Raw genomic sequence first — 22,331 nt, forward strand, 5'->3', positions numbered from 1 at the left:
GTAGGATTAAAGTAAAATCATATCTGTCTCATCCTTACTCAGGTTATTCATTGTAACCTGCAAGTTAAACTGTACTCCTGAGGGTTGCATGGATGAATTGCAGGCAAAGTAAAGGAATAAAACATTGAACACGGCACTGTACCCCCTGCACAAGCAAGGATGTAAGAGAATAAGCAATGCAGCCTCCCACAAACCCAAAGTGCTCGGCTGCACAGCACTGCAAGCAGTTGTAGACTCTTGATGGATACACATTTTCCCTCCTGATTTCAAGGAGACTACCTACATCATCAGGATCCTCGAGTTCCTCTGCTTCTTGCTCAGGACTGCTCCTTCCTTCCCTCCATTTTCCATTAGCAGAGCTGAATTTGTACAGGTTACCACCATGAAAACTTTCCTTTCCTTTCAACGAGGCCCAGCGAGAGCCCTGAGAGCTCCAGTTATGGCCACTGTACAGTTTAGGAGACTTGGGAAGCCACTTAATAGAGTCCTGAGGGGAAGATGACAAAAAAAAAAAAAAAAAAAAAAAAGACAAAAAGGCAATGAATAGATTTTAAGAAAGTGATTGAAGTGTGTAAGTGCAGAAACTGTCTGGCAAGTTCTGCTAGGCATTTTTGTATCTTGTAAATACTGGATTTCCCTTTTTTACCTTGAGAAGTACCTTCAGTCCCAGAGAGACACTTCGCCAGTTAATGGGCAATGCTGGTGATACAAAGAGCAAGCAAAGGCTGCTGAAAATAATGGAAGCCTTTAGGGGCTTACATGAGCATGGAACCAAGCCTACTTTCAGAATCGTAAAGAAGAATTAATAATCAACAACAGTCTTCAATAAAGTGTACTATTAAGAAAACAAACAAGAGTACTTAGACCTTTAGTGGCCATCTTGTCTCATGACCTAAGTTAAAAAAACCTAGTAAGTCACTCCCCTCTTCATTATTCATTAAATAAAATGTTTCATTTTTTTAATGGTCCCAATAGAAAGTACAGCACTAAACTGATCTTTCAAGATTGCTGATTTTCAAAGTGATTATAGTCCAGTAATCCCCAAATACCCATTACTTATTTACATCCAAAATACTTCACCTCTCTCACTCACACACAAAAGTTCATACATGACAAGTTGTGCCAAGGTTGTCTATGTACCTTAATTTCATTGAATTTCAGAAGCCATTTTTCAAACTAACCTTTATCTTTCTTTTAAGCTTTCTTTTAATCTCACCTCTACATTTTCTTACAGTGATACAAATCCAGTAGTAGAAAGCAGCCTCATGTCATATAAATATATAGCACACTAAGGCACGTGCTCCAACAAGAAAGAGAGATGGAGAACACAAACTAACAAAAACAATTATCAGCAAGCTTATGGTGGGGCTATCAGCAGCACACAGTGACCTTCACATTGTTTAAACAGATATTTGATTCATATTTAACAATTCTTTAAGTTCCCATTTTCCTTTTTAAATGAAGAATGTTTATGTTCACACACATACACAAACACATAGATTTCTCACTGCTACCAGCAACCCAGATGTCACCATCTGTATAAGATCTAAGGTTGATAAAGACAGGGAGGCAGGACAAGGCATCTTATGCTGGACATACTGACTCATCTTCAGGTGCCAAGGGAGCTCCCCTTGGGATTCTTAATTTCCTTTTGGTTTTAGCATGGCTGAAAAGACTAAGGAATGCACAAGGACACTATCTCAGTATCTCACTGGAAAACATTGTAGACCTTTCTGTGAGTCTTGAAAAGACTTTGTTGACCTTGACAAAGGATTATTTGCATTGTACAAGGAAGGTATGATTGGCCTCTGCAGGAAATTTGCTGTTAAACCATATTTTGAACTGCACTGACACTCAGTGACACTGCTATTTGCCGATAATAGCCCATATTTCTGGTTATTCTAAACCACATTGCTCAGAACACTAGACCTGATTGCCAATTTAGTTGATCAATGCAAAAGCAGCACAATCAATCACGACACAGCAGTAGATTCCGTTTCTCCTGACTATTCAAAGTGCGAGGCAGGATCCTGGTATTTCTTTACACTTGTCTTGAATAAGGAAACAGAAACTTTGCTTTCTGTGAATATTAACTAGGGGAATAGCAATTCTAATCAGACAGGTAAACAGCACACTACGTGAAATTGTTTGCTAGTGGTCTGGTCTGTTTTATTTCAGAATAGCTAATGTGACACACCTCCTAGTGTTCAGGGTACTTTCAGAGACAGTTTAAATCCTTGTCAACTTTTAAGCTCATTAGGAAGTCATAAAGCAATTTCACTCTAAAAATAAATATGAGTACAGTGAAGCATTTAACTTCTTCCAAGGAAATATCTCATCTTTGTTTGACCCTGGTCCCTAATTCTAAACAACAGCTTCTCAAACCCAGCATGCCAAATTCTGTAAGACCAGTAAAAAGGCTATTCTTTCAAAGTGACAGAGATTTTTAATTAAACTTATGCTGTCAATCACTTCATCATTTTAGGCATGCATTCAACTGCAGTGGCAGCCTCCTGTATGCATGAGGAGCAAGGCGATGAGCATCAGTAGATTTTACATCCCTATGTCCCTTGCAGCTCAGCTGGGAATAAAGAGCTACAGGGCACTCCTGCTCTCTGTCTTCTCCTATGGCAGGATGCTTTTCCTCATGCTGACATAAAGCTGTAAGGAAAATTCAGTACCTGTTCAACACCTTCTGTAACCTGAGAGATTTTTAGTCTTCAATATTCTTCATCTATAGTACTTCAAAGTAAAATAGAAACAAAAAGACAATTCCAGGAAAGAACTCTTCACTTTTTCACTAGGTCTATACAGTACCATGGCCTTATCTTTATGAGAGTAGTTTCACAGTTTGGTTATAGCAACGGCAAAAGATGGAACAAGACAACCAGAAAGTCTTTTAGCCTATGCTTGCACATGAGAGTTATACTTTCATGAAATAAAATGGAGAAACAATGCCAATGAATGCTGGTGCTGGGAGCACTGGCTACCATTACTTTGAAAACAAATCTTAATCCTCAATCTTTTTTACAACTTGATACTTTTTGATGAAAGAAAAGGGTGAGGGGGTAGAAATAGGAAGATAGTGAACTTTTAATCCAGCGTTCAGTAGCAATATAAGGTAAGGAACAGAGAAATCCAGAGATGCTGGAACGCCACTGCCAGGGTGTTATGGTGCCCAGTTTTTCATCTTTTTGGACAAAGCCAAGAGTAGCCAAGGTGCTACACAGTGCTGCAACATCTTAGCAAGGCTAGTCATGTGTAGTTTGCCTCAAGGAAGAGATGGAAGGTACAGCCCTGTTTGCTATTCTTTAAGGCAAAGCAACCCCTCGATTTGGTTTTTTTACTGGATTTTGTTTTCCCTCCCAAAAATAAAACTAACTCCCTACTCTAATGTATTAAAGAAAATTGCTTTAAATGGGCAACAAGCTTCCATCAGCCTTCAAGGTAGTTCAGCTAACAGATAGTAGATTTGTACTTCGAAAATAAAACTATCTTAAAAAACTTCCAGTAATTTATTAGCTCATTCTCATTATATTAGACACTATAGGACCATGCTTTTAGACAAGAGGCTACTGGCAAATACCCTAATATGAAGAAAGAAAAATCAGCTCTCCTTGCAGAAATTTACAGATTATTGGTCTTCTTACTGCCCAGGTAAGTTTGGAAGTTCTTTCTTGTGTTTCATATGTGGGGAAGCTAAGACCCAAAAAGATGAAAAACATCATTGTTTTAAGTCATTAGTATCAAACACAGAGTGAGATGCACATAGATTTACGTTCTCTTAATAACTGGAACAAAACAAAAAGGCAAATTCAGTATTTATGACTTTAAGCTTCTCATAGGTATGTAGGCTGTGTAACACTGATGTTTTTGTAAATGCAGAAGCGTTTGGAAAGAGAAAATATTTATCAGCCTAGAAGTTATGTTCCATGGAAACACATTGTCTTCTCCCTTCATGGTTAACAATCTTAACTGATTGGTAATAGATCATTTTGCTTCAATGTTTAAGCAGCAAGTCAGGTGGGCTCCCCTTTTGCCTTCTTTCAACATGTTTTTCATGTTTTAAAAGCAGTCTCTTCTTAACATAAATACTGCTTTGTATCATACCCCTGTCCGTTAGGAGGACAAATTGTTCTCATAAAGTAGAAGGTGTCTATTCTGGTAAGATCTCACTAATAAATCTTCTAGAGAATTAATTTCCTCCAGGCAACAAAGGTACGTAAATGCTATGTATCACCCTAAACCATTCTCATGAATGAGAAAGAATCCTAAACACTAACAATAAAAGCCAAAACATGAAAGCTACATACCTCTCTGAAGTACCACACTGAAACCACACAATGACAATGAAACCCCCTGCTTATGGCCACCATCGGCAAGTAGAATCCAGTGCTTTCAGTTACAGAACACTTCAATGGTCATACACCTGCTACTACAACTCAACTCAAAGCCCCAAACACACATTATCACCTATTTTTCTGTTTAAAAGATGATTTGCTTAAATAGCTCAATTATGGCAAAGAAAATGTCTTTTAAGATGCATTTCAAAGAACATAAACACTCTCTTTCTTTTAAATACAGCTACACATAACACATTCTATTAATTCAAAATTATTTCAGACTCATTCCTTTTTTATAGTACAAAAGGCCATTTCTAAGAAAGCTTTGTGTAATTTGCATGAAACAAGAATGAAAGCTAAACAAAATGCTGCTGAAACAAAGGCATCCTTGAATATGTTTTTGCTGTAGGAGAGGCAACAAAGCTGCCTGAACAGATAATGGAAGCAAGCCTTATATGGGGAAACCTTGCTAGTGTAAATACATGACAATGTCAAACTAAGATGTTCAAGTACTGAGTAGCCAGATAAGATTTTTTTAATTTCCCGGAAACACCATTAAAAAAATAAAATTGCTGTACATTGTCCTAAAAACATCCACTATGCAAATTCTATTTAGACTTGCAGTCTTCTCCCCTTCTGAAAGAAAAAAAATTCATCAGTAATATTCAAACAAACATTCTTTTTGTTAGTTAGTTTAGATTTTGTTTTGGTTTAAGTTGCTTAGTGGAAGTCCATGATGTCATCAATGAACTATTAATAAATTCATGTTTATAATCATGTAGTCAGGTAGTGTCCTGTTCAATCTTACAGAAATACGGGACAATCATGTCTCCTATGAGCTACTTCAGACTGGTTTAAAGCAGCCAATTTATTTTGGGTTTGGGTAAAACTGGCAAGTTATTGGGAATGATCATAGAATCAGACTGCTTACAACAAGAGCACATTTCCATAACTTGCCCAAGTTTGCTTCACAAGAAGATAGTTTTAGCCCAATACAAAACTAACTTCACTCTTCAAAGTCCTGTCCCTGCATTATACTGAATCTGAATATAATCTGAAATCCAACCTGCTGATGTTTTAGTGGTATTTGGAAGATGTGTGCATCTGTGGATTTTGGGGAAAGTTACCACAGTCAGTACTCGTTGCTAACATTTTGGGTTTGGATGTTACCACACCTCCAGACATTTCAGTCAAGACAACATTCTCCAGCAACAGATGAGCACATTATAGGAAAAGTGTCAAAGGTTACTGGACATCAGGTGTCCACTTCCTGGTACTAATGCCAAGAGAGATTTGCTAAAACTCTTCTCTGAAACATCACTGAGGAGCCACAGAGTTCTTCCCACGGACAATATTGATGCTGTACTTCTCAGAGAGGACTTCTCCTGTACAAAGATAAACTACTTTCTTAAGATCTCGGTGTTAATAGACTAACAACATCAGTTTTAAGAGGCAAAATACCCTGAACAACTTATAAATTCAAAAACAGACTGCCATGAACCCATGCTCCTGAAGTTAGTACACAGTCCAGCTACAGTCATTGAGGTCCTTCCTCAAAGCCCTCTGCTCTGGCAGAGCCCATGACTGACCAATTGGTTGCCACAAGAACCATGCACGTGGCAATAAAACAAATAGTGTCTCCAACATCCACCAGAAAAGGAAATAAGACAGCTCCTGCAAAGCAGCCCACAGAGGCATCCTCAAACCAGGCATGTGCTCTTCCACTTTGGGGTGGAAAAAAAAAAAATCACATTTTTCATTCAGCTGGTGGAATACTGATTATATTCCTGACTTTAGCATGAAAGAGCAAGGCACTGGCCCTTTGAAATTTCACAATTGGTTCAGAAGGAAGGAAACACCCAAAACTATTGCTTATAGTCAAGACCGGTCGGTTTTTGTCATATTCTCTGATAGTAATCCAAGTGCTGAAACATATTTATGCATTTGATGGAAACTGAAGAGGGGAAACACTCAAGTCAATTGAAAAAGTAATTTTATTTTTGGAGTCAAGGCAAAGAATGGTAGTGAATTCTTCATTAACAAAAGGTCTAGACATTTCTGATAAACAGTGTGCTTCCATCTCAGTAGGAGGAAGACATTTACATTTACCTGGGTAGGATCAACTGATATACTAAAAATACACTTTTTAAAAAAATCAAATTCCTGCTGTCACTACTCTCCTCTTAAAAGCTGAAATCATGAGCAGCCAGTAGCTAATCATCAAAAAAATGTTCACTCAGCACCAGTAAATTTCTAGTGCTAGACAAAAAGCAGGCTAAGCAGGACACAAACAAGTTACTTGCTGGAAAGGAGAGCATTATGCAAGTTTTCAATAGGCACTTTCCTATAATATGCCATTTATAAAAAATACGGAATTTGAGCCAGAAAAATAATCTTAACACATAAATTATATGGAAGCTGTGAGAAAAGCCTGAAGCAACACAGAGGGGATGGAAAAATCCACTGCTACACTAACAATGGTAGCACAAGAGTGCTTTTTTTTTCTCCCCTATTCTTTCAAGACTATGGAATTGTGACTTTCAATAAAGAGAACTTGCATGCAGTAAATGACAGGTTAATATTAAATCTACTCCACCACTATGGTCAGTTGATTTTCCCTGGTTACCTGTTTATAGCTAATAAAACAGGATGCAAATTTTGTCTTTCCTTGCATTAAATCCACCTCCCAAAAGACTTACAAAGGGAAGTGGAAAAAGTTCATAGAGAAAAAAGTCAGTCATGCTTACAAAATCATATTCACTACTCAAGCTCCTCACAGCATCAGCAAAAGAAAAAAGCCAAACAGAGACTAGGGAGGGCTCATGCCTTCAATGACACACGCTGCTTCATCAGAATATCATCAGTTTTTTCTGGCTATAAAACACAATTAAAACTGCCTGAAGCGTTATCAACACTGTTGGGAAGAGAAGCATACCTAAACCACTTCATAAAATGGCACACACATGGACCAGTCAAGAGATCAGAGGGACTTCTGGGGTCTCAGCTGCTGGAGGTTTGATCAAGCAGAATGACATGCAAGTCACTCTGAACCAGCATTAGGGGGAGAGAGGGTAGACATTTGTCACTGTTTGCACAGCAAGTATCCAAGCACCTTTTCAGCCCTGAAGCACAAATGACACTTCAACTGCTATTATCCCACAACACCAGCAGCTGTTGCCATACCTCAAGGATTCACACTTATTGCTAGACTCAAACACTGCACTACATTTATACACTGCTGAACTACCTGCAGCAGGGCAAAATCTAAGTCTCACCCAAGAAACATTAAAAAAAGACTTTAACGACATACAGTGCTACACAGTGTTAGTGTAGAAGACTGAAAAATACACCTCTCCTCTTTTAACTCTCCCCAGATACTGACTGAAAAAAACCAATGAAAATCCAGACTTCCATTGCACAGATTCACAAAGTGAAGACAGATGGCAGTGAAAAGCAAGGAACACCAACACTCCTTCAGGGATTGCAGCTGGATGGTCTGATGATGGACTACAGCTCCAATAACCTCTCATTAGGCAATTACTGGATTCTAGTCTGAGCTCCTTTTATTTTCTTTTACAAATGAATGGATGCAAACACTTTCAATAAGCAATTCATACCACCCACCTTTGGCTGACATGACAATACCAGCACTCCTGGGTGCAGGAGTGTGAAACTGTCCCAAATGAAGGCAACAAGCCTGGTTCACCCATTTTTCTACAGCCAGAGAAAGCACAACAAATATTCCTCTCACTAGTAACAACAACAACAAAACAAACAAAAACCCAAAGAAAAAACACAACAAAACCCCCAAACAAACAAAATAAACATATAAAAAAAAATTGACTGCTGACCAGTTACTTCATGCCAAAGCAGATGCAGCAAACCTGTCTTCTGGTAGGTTTGTGGGCTGCAGCACAGTCTCCACAAGCCTGCTGGAATGTATAAAAAGCAACTGCCGAGCAACCAAGCACCTATCACAGAGTTATAACAAGGTTTACGTCTTGTTCTGCCTGTAGCAGGAGGGAGTAGGTGCACAGGGGCAGTTAATTATTTTCATCTGGTGGCATGTCAGGCAAGGCCCAAACCCAGGCTTTACACATTCATCTTGCTGATGGAGCAGACACTAAAAACAAAACAAACCACAGCTTCCAAATGAAAAATTGGCATCACAGAGTCTTGCTGCCTTTGGCTATTTTAGGAACTGTCTATTTTAGGAAAACTTTTCCATCTCAAATGGGTTTGTTGAGGTTTACTTGCACTCTGGGTACATTTTTAAACTTTTGTTGTGTCAATTCCATTAAGTACTTTAAAAAGAAAATTCTATCCAGGGTTAGAGTCAGCTGTACCAAAAGCTCGTTTTCTTTTTGGTTTTATTTTAACAGAGGCTTACCGAGAATAACCAGGAGAGCTCTGCCTTGGAAAGAATAAAACTGCACTACCCCTGAACTGACCTAATACCTAAAAACCTGCAGCATCTCCCGCAAAGAAACCACGTCTTTAAGCTTAAATGAGGAATCTTTGGGATGAGAAATGAAAATTAACGTATTGTGCCAGATTAGATTTAAACACTTGCAGATGGCTTGCAATACCTACCTGTTCAATATCAAAAAGAAAGCAGTGCCTTTTGTAAAAGCTTCAAATCAAAATTTAAAAAGTTAAAGCAAAAAGTTATCACATATTGCAGGTATTAATTTGAATACACAAGTTATTAGGACTTCCATGATCTCTTCCTTTCCTATCTTCTCCCAGAAATCCTCATACAATTCACACTTTCTGGAAGAAACATTCAGCAGCAGAAGGGGTGTGGTTAGCCACTCATGAAGTGTCAGATATTTCATTTTGTTCAATATGGGTTCATTGTATCATCTCACACCAAATATGTGAAATTTTTGCTCTGAACTCTGACTACTCAAGTCCCTGCACTGAACCAGTCAGTGGTCTTTGTCAGCTCATGGCACACACACAACCCAGAGACAACAACAATCTTTATCAGCCTTTTGCAAAACTGTTATTTACCAAATTCAGTTAATACTTACCTTTAGAAACAAACCAGAACCCACAGATTTAATAAGACCTTGAAATCAGCATTGGACCACTGGAAGTGCAACACAGCAACAAATGATAGTAAATTCCAGTATTAATTGATACTTTAATTGCTGTTTTAATGATACAATGAATCTACTGAAGCTTTCAAAGATTTTTTTTATTATGGTTTTATATATTTTTATAAAACCACCAAAGCAGTTTAAAGAATCATGCTTTCTTGTGTAATACATAAAACTAGTTTCATACTGTGCTTCTGAAAGTCTATCGTGCTGTTTTTCAAGTTATTTTACAGATGGCACATTTGAAAAAAAACAATGGAAGCATGAACTTCTAGTGACTGCAATGCAACACGGGATCCAAACCAAGATGTTTCATTACAACTAAGTTAAAGTGTGAGTGCATTATGTAATAAACAATAGCAGTTTGGTCATTTAAATCTTAATTCTCTTTACAATAAAACTAACATTTGTGCTTCATGACCTAAGATTCCATAATATAAACATAAGTTCTCTGCTGTAAAATTCCCAATGTCTGAAAAGAAAGACATATCTAAAGCAGGAGACCAAATCTACTCACTTTCCTCAAGAATTGTTATATTTAAGACTAATATGACATACAAGACACAATAAGGCACAATGGGTGGTACAAACAAACGATACAGCTGTCCATGAAACTTGTTCTCTTCCACAAATACTAAAATATGTACCGCTCAAGATAAATTTTCTCTTAAAAATGAAATACATCATCTTGTTATGAAAGTCCTATACAAAAATTTAAAATTTACACCATCTGAGCTGCCAAAAAAATAAAAAAGTGTATCGATTTCCCACAAAACTATATTTCTCACCAGCACATCCAGCCACTGGGAAGAAGATATCCCAGCACTCTGGAAAAGAAAAGCATTATTTCCCCTGTGTTTAAGACAAAAATATTGTATTTTGCATACAGTAGTGTATTAAACTTTAAAAAGCCTAGGACTACTAAAATTACAATATTGATTTGGAAATTATTGGTTCACTGCCTGGATGAAATAAGGCACTTTCTTCCAGTGGGCCGCATTTTTCACGTGTATGGAGACGATGAATCAGGTTCTGGTTAAAAACAAAAAGGGGCTCAGTGAGGTCCCAGAAGACGACAGGAACATTTCAACAGCAGGGGAAGACACAGGAGGCAAAACCTGGAGATGAAACTCTACACGGAAGTGGTCACTCTGTCAATGGCATTATTGACCTCGTTTTTGTTTGAGTCCAGTCCTTTAGCAGCATTCATATCATTCCGTAAATTCTCCACTGTCTTTTTCATGTTCTTTAATTCTCCAGGGTGTGGAGTGGCTCGCCTTAGAAGTGTTCTCTAAAAATAAACAGTGCAATAAGTGGTTTTGCCTTCGTCTCTTTGCAAAAACAACATACACTTTCAAGGCTTCAGCATTCACATACCAAATATTAGGTATCTTTCTTTTTCTTTTTTATCCCCCCTTTTCCTTTTCAAACTATGATGTTCTGTGCTGAATATGACTTTCATAGCTGCTTGTTTATGAAGACAGTGAAAGAGGTTTTAAGAACTGTCTAGGAGCAAATTTTTTCCTCTTTTGGCCTACTAATCTGAAAGCCACTCAAGTGAAGTACAGTTACAAGTTATGAAGTGAAGATTCTTTCATAAATGTAGTTGGGGATTTTTTTTTCTCCCAAAAGCATGTAAGTGATTTAAGATCACATTTCAAATAGAAAACATTCATCTGATTTTGAAAGAATCCCATAAGAGCATCAAATACATGTTTGTGTGAGGTTTTGTATGTCTTCCAGCCCCACCACACAGTTTGGTTCTCTTGTCAATTGAGAACAAGCATCCTGAGAGGATGAAGAGGGAGTATTTCTCTCCCCTCTTAAGACACAAGAATGTCTAACATCATTGTGCTGAAACCTTTACAAGGAAAACAAAATTTACAAAAACTGCAGTTAGCATCCAGGCTGGAGACCAACAGAACACCACAAATATAAAATACGTATAATAAACGTATACATGCAGTTACTTTTTAGTGGCATACATGTAAACTGTGCACATTATGGATGAACTGATGACCCATAAACGGATGCTTTAGTCAAGACTGCTTTGGAAATCTGCCCTTCCTTCTCCCCAGTAAGATCATAAACCCTTTTTTTCCCTAAAAAGCTCCTTGCCTCAAATCAGGCTGTAATACCATGACTGAAAGCAGTTTAACACAGGAGCCCTCGCTACTGTACGGACATTCTCAGGTTGGCACAGTTTTTAAGCAGCATTATTCTGAACTCGTTTATTAGTCAGTCTACGAACAATGCTTGTTAAGAGACGTCTAGTTTCTGCTGCTTTGGAGTAAGCAACTACCTTATTTGTTCATTTACCTTACTAACTAGATGTTTTTATAGTCACTTTTTAAAGTAAAACAATCCAGACAGTGCCCTGAAGTATCTCAAGCTGAGATCTAATGAGGATCACCAGCAACTTTTTAGAGCATCAGAGAAGCAAACTGAAAATGTGATTGAAGAAGTCTTATTCTTTACAAAGAGTTATAATTGTTAATAGAAGTTAGTAAAACTACAGACCACATTGCATTTTGATCTTCAGGACATGCAGAGTCCAACTTAATGGAGAGGTCTTATAAGTACAGTGACAGATGTTCCCACATCCTTTGTTTAAGTGGGAAACTAATGAGCAACATTTTTTCTGTTTATGGACACACTGGTTGTTTCATGGCAAATGGTGGAGTTCAGAAAAAAAAAAAAAAGAAAGAAAGAGAGCAAGAAAGATAGGAAATAGAAATCAGAGAGACAAACGATGGCAAACTTAATGGAGACACATGTCAGAGTGCTGGAATGTTAAATTAGACCCTAAATACTTTCAGGCAGTAAAGCTTCAAAGATGCAGAGAAAGATCCTATCTTCTTTCTGCAAAGAAAACATCCTGAGCAGACAGAGGAAAACAAAGCAAAACAAAGACTGCCCTGCATCAGAATATAAAAGTTATATTCAAAGCAGAAAAGAAAAAAGGCATTTAAAGTCAATATAAAAAGTTTCAGCAGTCAACATGAAGAGTTTCTGCTACAAATGTACACACAAAACAGCAGTCACAGCTGAAATATTTACAGCAAGAATGCTCAGATACTTTTTACACTTTTGCATTAAAGTCACAGTGTCTGCAGGTATCCAAAGGCTGGAAAAACATACCATTTCATTATCCTCTTCATCTTTTTCATCTTCTAAGAAGCGAATTGCGCTGACTCGATTCACTGCCCGCTCATTCCATGTTTCATCTGACATTTCATTTACCAAACTCTCCAATGCACCACATCGTGGTAGGTTATCTGTTAGAACAGGAAGATGCAGCTCAGGATTCACAGCAACATGCATGTGAACCCACACAATCAGCATGCTATATTGGCAATAACTGCAATAACCAACTAATCACTCATTCAAGATTTACCAGTGGCTATTTCTACCTTTTTTGGCAGAAAAAAGAACTTGCATTTATTTTCTGTTATTGAGGACACACACTAAATAGTTTATGCATAAATGAGATATTTCCATACTTGGACTGTTTCAGATTTTAGAGTGCTGATTATATAATTTAATATATGTGGCTTTTCTTCTGGATCATGGCTGCCACCTGACATTAGCCAGTTCACTAAATGGATTTCCTAACACAGGATCATTGCTTTTACTGACTTCATCCTTTTAATACTATCAAGCATACACATCCAACAATCCTAATTCCAAGCCTTCTCTGCTTGAAGCTATGAAATTCACCTGGAGAGGCAGAAATCTAATTTCTAGTAGTGTGGTCCTTAGAGAAAGTCGGTCTACCTCAGTTCCTCTTCTTGAACTAGCTTAATTTTCTCTAAATCTAAACAGGTTGATTCATTTACTTATTTTAATTCTTCATGGAATTTGTATTCTTAAAATCCAGAAGCTGAGATAAAACAAATACTTCTACACTCCTGCCGCTTCAATGGTTTCTATTTGCTCCAGCCACACAGGACTGAAACACTGGAATTAAGTCTGGGTACCTACAATACAGATATCTACAGCTGAACTTTTCTCCTCAGGCCCCTTTTGGACTCAATGGAGAAGAATCTACATGATTTTCTTTTAAAGTCCATTCTTGCATGGGATAAATTACTTTCCAGTGATTACACCACAAGTTTAAATATTAGCTCAGACGAATCCCCTCCAATGTTCACACACAGCTTTAAAACTTGAGGACAAAAAACATTCAAAAGTTACTGGAGCAGCAACCCAGCCAACAGTGAAAAAGAGTTTATGGTTCCACCTGACCCAGAGGCAAGGTTCAACACAAAAGGTAAACGCAACTTATAATGCAATTCTACACTTGTTAATTAATATAATGAAGTTATTGTACAGCATATTTGCTTGAAAGAAAATTAGCTTGCTAAAAAGTAAAATGTCTACTGCTTACTACTCGCTATGCAATTCATTTTTCTGGTTAAAAAAAGCAGAAAGGCACTAATTTTCACAACATATATATGTACTTAAGATGTATAATCAATGTGCACAAATATGGACACCACTACGTGGCCCACTGGCAAGCCTCAGAATAATGATCTAAGTCTTTTTCTTTCAGATCTGTATTTTATTTATTGCATGTATTGTATTTACTGTTGTCACTGTATTTTCAGTAACACTTACTGCCAAGTTTTCAAGTCTTCTGAAGACTGATTACAGAAAAAAAAAAAAGTTTAATAGTGAAAATTCAACCAGAACTTTGGTACTTTGCTCATTAGAGCTTATGAATCGTTTACAAACCTTTATGGAACAGACAACAAAGTAAACAAAGAAGTAATATTTCTATACAGAATGAAAAGCTGACTCTACTCACTCACCTTGGCAAACAGGCTCAGAAGGCATTTGAGGAAGTAATACACATGTCAAAATCTTTTCTCCTGTTTCAGGGTCTGTGTCAGTCTGAAATGTCAGTAGAGGTTGGGACTGGTTATCAGACAACCACAAAGCCTTCAGCTTTAAGGTAGTCAGTGAGAGGGGAAGATACGCCAGCCTAGTTTAAAAAAAAAAAGTATAAAAGTCAGGGCAATCTCTAGGAGACTTAGTAGAGACTCATGAAGTTGACTTAAGTATATATCATTGAGTTAGAATAAATAGGATTGAAATTATTGCCTCTAATAAAAGGCATTGCAGTAGTCATCAATTCCAACTATTCCGTTCTTTAGAAAAAAAAAAATCTGCAGCTTAACTTTATACCATAATCCTCTGTAGCTGTGAGTAACAGGTAAAACCATGCTGAGCTTTCTCTACTGCAGTAAAATGCCCTGGAAGGCAGACGGCTGCCTCCGCTCAGGAACGTTACACATAAACAACTGTCAGAACAGTAACATGTAAGTGCCTCTGAGACAATTACTTTGCATAGAAGAAATAACATTTGCTTTTCCTCCTTTTTTTTTTTTTCTCATTTAACTCCCTACTGAGCAACTAAACTAATTTGTTGGTTTATGCTTTAATCCACTCATTTTTGCACGTTGATGTCTGAAGCACACTAAGACTGGTGAGAAGCTACAAGGTCAAACTGGCTTTCCTTGTTACCTTCACTGTATTGTAAAGATAAGACACTCGATACTAGTGTTACTCGGTGTTATGGCTGGTAGTTTCAGCTGAAGCTCTAGCAGTTGCCTAGATTCTCAGTTTCAACTCCGAAATATACAAATCCAGATGGTTTTTTTTAAAATCCTATCTCTTCCTCAGAGTCAAAGTAATCAAAAAAATCACACTCATGAAAACACACAATTTAGGCTACTTTCGGCCAAGGGGAAAGACTACTTTCAGAATTTCAACCATAACACTACCATAAATGTCATAACTGGTTTTTATTACTTCATTCTTAGACGTAGTATCTTTTGCTATCAGAAAGAATTGAGTAAATACAGCAAAAGAACATGAAAAACAAAAATCTCTTGCCTGTTTCCAGCAACATCCAGGACATGAAGTTCAGTGGCTTGTGAAATTTCAGAAGGAATTCGAGATAATCTGTTGTCACGTATAGAAAATACGTTAAGACTGCAGCAGCCCCCAACCTATATTAGAGAAGAGGGGGGGGGAAATTTGGTTTTGTTGCCATATGACAGTATAACAAAGGCATGCAGTACTGGTCACAGAGTATGTCACAGCACATTCAAGCTACAATGCCTGCCAGACACTTCACCCAGAGGTACAGACTGCAAACAAGTGTTAGCTTAAAAGAAGTCTGACCTGAAGCAAGTCTGTTGGAGCCATGTCTTGAACATCTTATATCTCTGTATCTTTACAAATAGGTTGCATTCTACCTACCTTTCAGAGCCTTCTACACAAGGAAAAAACCAGTAATCACACACAAGCTACTCTGTAGACAACACTCACAAAACCCCCTACCCTTAACTTTTCCTAGCTCTGCATTTTACATATTAATTCATTCTTTCCTCTCAGTAACTTAGGTACAAACAATGGGGCTTTTGGCAAAGCAAAATGCTAAACACACCAACCAACTCCCAACATTTATTGAGGCCACAAAGAGTAATGAAGAGTTCACAAGAAGCAGAAGACTGAGTAAAATCTTTGATGCCCTGAGTGGTTAAAAGTATCTCATTTCAAGATGATTCCCATATGAATTGGCCTTCTTTAATCTATTGTAATATAATATCCTCTGTCTCTACCCATTTATCCAAATGTAAGCATTTGCATTCTTAAGCTAGTTTTCTGGGTGCAAAAGATAGGGGTTTTCAGTTTTACCCTTAAAATACCTATATTTTCCACCAGAAGTAGATGTCTTCAGAAAAATAAACATTCTATATTTGATTTTTAAAAACCATATTCCAGTTTTATGTTCCAGAAGGAGCTACTCCTATAAACATCATTAGCTGTAGTAACTCAAAAGCTGCTTCAAGTAACTCTTTGTTCCTATTCACAAAGAAAACCTACCTTTGTTTGCTTATCATACGGAGTTTTCAAAAAGCACTGCTGTTTGTTTGCGTGTTCCAAAACCCACCATAAGAAGAGGGAAAAAAAAGACGTTTCTTTTCTTACTCCAAGTATTAGAGGCAAAATATCCCAATGCCTTTGGAACCTTTCAAGTAAAGTGGACTTGGAATCTAGCTATAGACACCAAACGTAGTGGAAGAGCTTAGTTCAAAAATTGGAGGACTTCTATAATCACACACATCTAAGAAGGGTTTCCTCTCAAAATATAGCCAGCATGTTGCTACACTGTGCTCAGGAGTCCCCAAATCTGAGACGAAATTATTCATATGTTCTTGTTAACTGTTCCACAATTCAGTCCAAATCCAAGTTTGAGATTACAAACAATTACCATAAAAGATTTTTAACTGGCGAAGCAAAAATAACGTTGATTTAACCTACACTATTTACAAGGAAAAAGTCATTTTTAAAAGGATGCAACTCTGACTACAAAATAAAACAAATACACCATTCACCTTCCTTTGTATCATAAATGCTTTTTAATGGAAGAAAGCAGCAATCAGCTGCTCAAGGCTTCTGATTCACAAGCTATTCACAGCAAAAAGTTACAATGCAACATTCTCTTGACAAAACAAAATCTGTGATGTTTCCCCTAAATCACTGCACTCTTAAAGAATGCAGCTATTTCACAAGATTACCAGCTTTCCTGGCCCTGTGTGTACAACAGAAGCATCAACCTTGTTAGCCATTTTAGCTTGTGAATCAAAGCCCTTAGAAACCAGTGCTCAAATCGTGAGCAAACTTTCTTAATGCAAGAATTCTGCTACTCATATTAAAGCGTGTATAGATTCTTAAATAACGTGCCTTCACATATTCACAGAATACAGTGCCATTTAAAAAAAAATACATATACACACTAAGTGTCTAATTGGTGTTTCTAACACGAGGAGCTGTGAAAAGCAAGAAATACAATTAGTGAATGTTGATGAGCTGGTAAGTGATGCCCTAAGTGTACACAAGGTGTTCGATTTTCATGAATGAAGTTTGCGTTATTCAGTCTTGGAGCATGGAGATCCAAACAGTTTAGCCAAACAAACAAGGTAAAGCCATGCAGCCCTGATGAGACCAAAACTTCTATACTTCTGACAATGGAAAAATGCAGCAGTGGAATCTGACGGCCCGAGTCATCATGCATTTAAAGCAGTTTAATGAAAGGTAACAGTAGAACCGTGGACTGAATAATACTTACAGGGTTATCAATTTACCTGACCCATAATTTTCCAAGCGGCTAACAATTAAGAAAATACAAAAGATGTTCAATTTATTTTTCTTTATCCATACTGGATACATGGACAAGAGCATGCCAACAAATGGAAGACAGAACACACATTTTTTTACTGCCAAAAAGAGGGTTACAACTCCTAAATTATTTTAACTTCTGTTAATTTAACTTTGCACTATCACTCGACAGGCAGTTGTTCAAAGGTTTTGTTTCATTCAGAGGTAGTGAATTTTCCTAGGGTAGTGGGGTAGATAAAAAAAGAGACACTGAATTTTTTTTAAGTAACTGTTTTAGAAAATGAAGACAGCATCTAACGAGCAGTATCAGGTGAGATATCACAGAAAAAAAAGACAAGCTGACAGTTCAAAATAAACTAAAATCTTTGTCATTTCAAACAAAGATGGCACCCATCCAGCAGTACAGAAAGATGTCAGGTCCAATGTTTGAAAACCTGAACATGAAGTGGTACCACTGAGGCAAAGTGCACACACTACATGGCATGCTGAAAGGAAAACACTGCTGTGACCACCGTGAAGTAATATGGTATCAGAACGTCGCTGGTTTGGCTGAGAGTCATTAACTGGGGAGGAGCCATGCTTTCCAAGGGTCTGATCACATGCTTACAACAAACTTTGCCAAACCACAGCATATGCACCAAGTACACAGTTGAGGCCACAAGCCCATGTAACACTTAAGCACACAATTCATTTCAAGCACAGACTTCAATTAATGGGGACAAGCATGTGCTTAGTTCTAGGCACATGAGTAACTGTTCCAAGGACTGGAGGCTTAAAGAAGTCCTCACATTCTTCTGCAGTGAGCAAGACATCAGGAAAAGATCTCAAATGAGTTGTGCATGTCTAAGTCATACTCCTGAGATTTAGTTCATTTTAGCAACTTTAATTTAAGGGTTATTCCCTTAATACACCAACTCCAAAGAACAGTAAGCCTAGATAAAAACCAAAACCAAAACCCACACATCAGTCAGGCAGAAAATGGTCATTACTACGAAGTGCTAATTTCAAGATCACTGATACTATGAAGTCAGAATAAAACTGCATATTTGCAATTCAGATGGACTTGCTTGAGAGGATGAGCATCACTAGGACCCCTCTGGGTTCCACACAAAACTATACCTATGGAGGACCTTTTTGCTCTTTCCTTCTATCTCAGTCTGAGGCTCATCTTTCTAACAGCTTCCTTGTTCTGGAGAAGCAGTAAGGTTTGGACGTACATAGGCAGTATGTCATCTTGGCTACTAAAGCTCCCCGCTATGTTCTGATCATGGGAAGCATTCAGCACTTCAGCCTCCTGCTTTTTTGACATTCATATACCTGCTACTAGTCCATCTTAGACAGTCCTCTAGAACTGCAAGTCTTAACACATCACTTCTCTGCTTTTGTTTCTGTTGACTCTTAAGTATATACCAGCAGTTGTTAACTACTCAAAAGCTATGAATCAATTATCCTGTCCTTTACCAGTTAGCATCTTTCACACAGATATAAGCAATGAAAAAAATTACGATATTATGACAAATACTATAATGATTATTCTTCAGCATGTGACTAGTTAAAGTCCAATGACACATCTCTTTTATTCAACTCTCAAAACAGCTGTCAGTGTCAAGAACTCTCACTAGGTTTATACAAGCCTGATAAACATATTGGCAATTTAAACACAGTTCCTCTTGTGTTATAAAACCTTTTCCAGAGTGTCATATCCAAAATTTTGTTTGGGCTCAAAGTAAACAAGGTCAGAATTTTCCTTGGCTCTACATAAAGTATACTACTTCTTTAACTGCAAGCATAGAATACATTTAGAAGTGGAAGAAACTGCCCAATTCACTATTATTTATTATTCAGTTATTAATAACTTTAAATTGGCTAGGAAAATCTTCAGCAAACTCACTTCAACACCCCCTGCACCACTGGTGAATAGTAGAGGAGGAGGAGCATAGCAAGGGAGCTGCTCCGCCCTCTGTCTCAAGACAAGTTTTCCTGCATTTTTCCTCAGTGCCTTTTTTCCCTCTGAGACGCACAAACACATACTTTTACACAAATGAGGGAAGGGACAGGACATCAGAAGTTAAAACCAGAAACAACAAAGCAGTCCCACTTATTTGAAAAACAAAATTAAAAGACAGTTACTGCCAAAAAAAACCTGCAGTTTTACCTACTGGAATAATAATTCTCACAATATACCTCAGAGCCAGGAAGGACACATTACAAGATCTCTGCAGGTTGTAAAGACTCATTAACAAAAGCTGGAAAACATTCCAAGGAGGTTATTTATGCAAGTGCCAAAATCAACACACCAGTTTCACCAGCGCTCCTGTGCCAGGGTGAGATTTCAATGCCTGAGAGTTACCAAGCAGGTCTTTCAAGTTTAAGGGGAAAAACATTTCTAACTATGAACAGGTTTAGACATTCTCAGTTCTTGCTGAAGTTTGTTTCACCACTTGGTTCAGTAAGAGAGGGATCAAGCTGCAAGATGAGATAATGAAGATGAAATCTGTCAGTGACTCAAGTCTTGGTCATGCATTCAGCTGTTCCACATTTTACCTTTATTGGCACACAATACAGAAGAACCTCTGAACCAGGAAACTTTGAAGGTGTATTTGCATAAAAACTCCTCAATAATCCCAAGTCAGAAATCTTACACCAAAAGATAGAGAATGGTTTTACAAACGTGCCTTGAAACAATCTGGCAATGTAATAGTTTAACAGATTTGACCCAAAATCCAATTCTCTTAAACTGCTAACAAAACAAAATCAAACCAACATTCCCCCTGACCCCCTTCCCCCAAAACTACAAAAAAAACCCCTACACTGCCTCAGAAAAGCTAGAACTCAGAGATTATCTCACCAGGACACATTAGAGCAGGCACATACTTTCTGCCATCCTATGTATAAAAGCTCTCTTTGCTACAGGAATAATTCTGAATGAAAGGACAGAGATACCAGCAAGCAGATACTGTATTGGTTACATGTGCTCTTCTCCCATTTTTTCCAATTTTTTTTTTTTACATGCATGTTACCAGACTCTGTGTCTTTGTCCCTAATGGCCTGTCATACACCCATTACTTATAAGGATGAAGACCACAAATGCACAGTGTTCTAGCACTCTGTAAGGCAGGGGAAGAATGAAAGAGGTAAGGAAAACAGCTAAAGGAAAAGAGGGGAAGATAAATTAACAAAAATATCTGTGGTGCACACTCTACTTCTGCATCTGACTCTGCTTCTGTGAAGGGGGAACCAGTGTACAAGTACTAACACCGACTGACGTGCAAAAGTCCAAGACCTCAGTCTTCACCGTACTGTCTCAGAAGACATCTTAAGCAACACACAGCAGACATGGTATTGAAAATGACTACTGTCAGAAGCTTGTGCCTGGCTTTAAGTATTAATTAGTTGGTTTAGGATGAAAATAAATGGAAAAGATAGTATGATTCTCTCACTGTCAAGCAGAGCCTTCCAACAGACAGAAAAAGGGTGACACATTTTTCAGTTTTCCTTAAGTGTTCTACCAATGCATTTTATATTACTTTTTTTCCAAGTCAGTAATGATGAGAAGGAAAATGGAAATCGAACACTTCACCCAAGACACCAAATTGTTCCTCCCTGCCATCCAAAGGGAAACTGAGAATTGGGATCTCTGCCATTATCAGCACACCTGAAGCTGCTCCTGTGGATGCTTTGCGTAACAACAAACAGTACTTGTTATACCTGTGCACTCAGTTTACACAGAACATTTTTCTTTTAGAGTTATGAAACATATCTCTTCACTGAACTCCTCTGAATTTTAACCAGAAAAATTGCATTACAGAAATGTTCATGTTTAGTTTAAAGCAAAATGCTATTGGTTAAGAAGAACACTATACAAAGAAAATGCAGTTCCGGGAACAGACGAAAACATGAGCAGAGAGCAGTAGATTCCTCTGTTTTTGAAACTAGCATTTCAGCATTGTTAGAAGGCAATCTAAAGAGGGAAAAGCATTTTACTGCACAGCCTAAGCCCAAGGAATTCAAACTGAAACTTGAAAAACTGAAACTGAAAAGCCTCGTTAGCTACATGGCAGGTTCTGCAATACATGCATATTAACAGTATTTTTGAGACAACCTATTGCATCAATGGTTTATGCTTTCTATTTGTCACATTACCAGCTTGGAATTCCAATGCACTGATCTAGAGGGTGGACATGACCCTCCAGTTAGAGAAGGACTGACTTCCTTTAAAAATAAAAAAATAAAAATTAAAAATCCACAGAGCAAAACAAAATCTTACATTACATTAATTTCAGTATTTGCTCTAATGAGTCAGATATATTGGTGTGGGCACCTTTAAAGGAAAAATAAAAATTCTATTTCAAAGAAGTGGATAGGGAGTCAAGGAACCCTGCTTCCTCTGTTTCTCTGCCAAGATCCCTGGGAACCACCCTCTCCCATTTTAATTTCCTGGACTCCATCAACTCCCCAGCTCACCTCATTCCAGATACTACCTTCCATTTCCTCATTATCCGCCTTCTCCAAACACAGGCTCATCCCTGACTTCCTCTCACTGCTGTTCAGTTGTCCCCCTCTGTCCCTCTCATGTGCACTAATGTCCTCTTCGCACACTCTCATTCTTCACCCTTGGATATCCCCAACTCCTTCACCAACTGAGCAACATTTTCCACCTCTGAAACTCATTGCTGGTTTCATGTCTCCA

General features: G+C 37.8%; 2 protein-coding genes across 3 annotated transcripts in view; both read right to left on the reverse strand.

Annotated features, from left to right (window-relative positions):
- Nucleotides 1-9,438, reverse strand: part of LOC135412011 (protein scribble homolog) — a 30,443-nt gene extending 21,005 nt beyond the window's left edge. Inside the window, exons 1-2 of the mRNA XM_064650340.1 lie at nt 8,195-9,438; nt 284-487 (exon numbers count right to left, since the gene is read on the reverse strand). The gene's annotated coding sequence lies outside the window, so the exon portion shown is untranslated. The remainder of the gene's footprint in view (nt 1-283; nt 488-8,194) is intronic.
- An 87-nt stretch (nt 9,439-9,525) lies between these two features.
- The window catches only part of LRRC1 (leucine rich repeat containing 1), a 65,858-nt gene continuing 53,052 nt past the window's right edge, over nt 9,526-22,331 (reverse strand). For both annotated transcript variants that reach the window (XM_064650335.1, XM_064650337.1), the window contains exons 11-14: nt 15,350-15,465; nt 14,263-14,435; nt 12,590-12,726; nt 9,526-10,739 (exon numbers count right to left, since the gene is read on the reverse strand). In XM_064650335.1, coding sequence (XP_064506405.1) covers nt 10,581-10,739; nt 12,590-12,726; nt 14,263-14,435; nt 15,350-15,465 — 585 coding nt within the window. In that variant the 3' untranslated portion in view covers nt 9,526-10,580. The remainder of the gene's footprint in view (nt 10,740-12,589; nt 12,727-14,262; nt 14,436-15,349; nt 15,466-22,331) is intronic.

Source organism: Pseudopipra pipra, chromosome 3 (assembly GCF_036250125.1).
Source record: "Pseudopipra pipra isolate bDixPip1 chromosome 3, bDixPip1.hap1, whole genome shotgun sequence".
Taxonomy (NCBI): domain Eukaryota; kingdom Metazoa; phylum Chordata; class Aves; order Passeriformes; family Pipridae; genus Pseudopipra; species Pseudopipra pipra.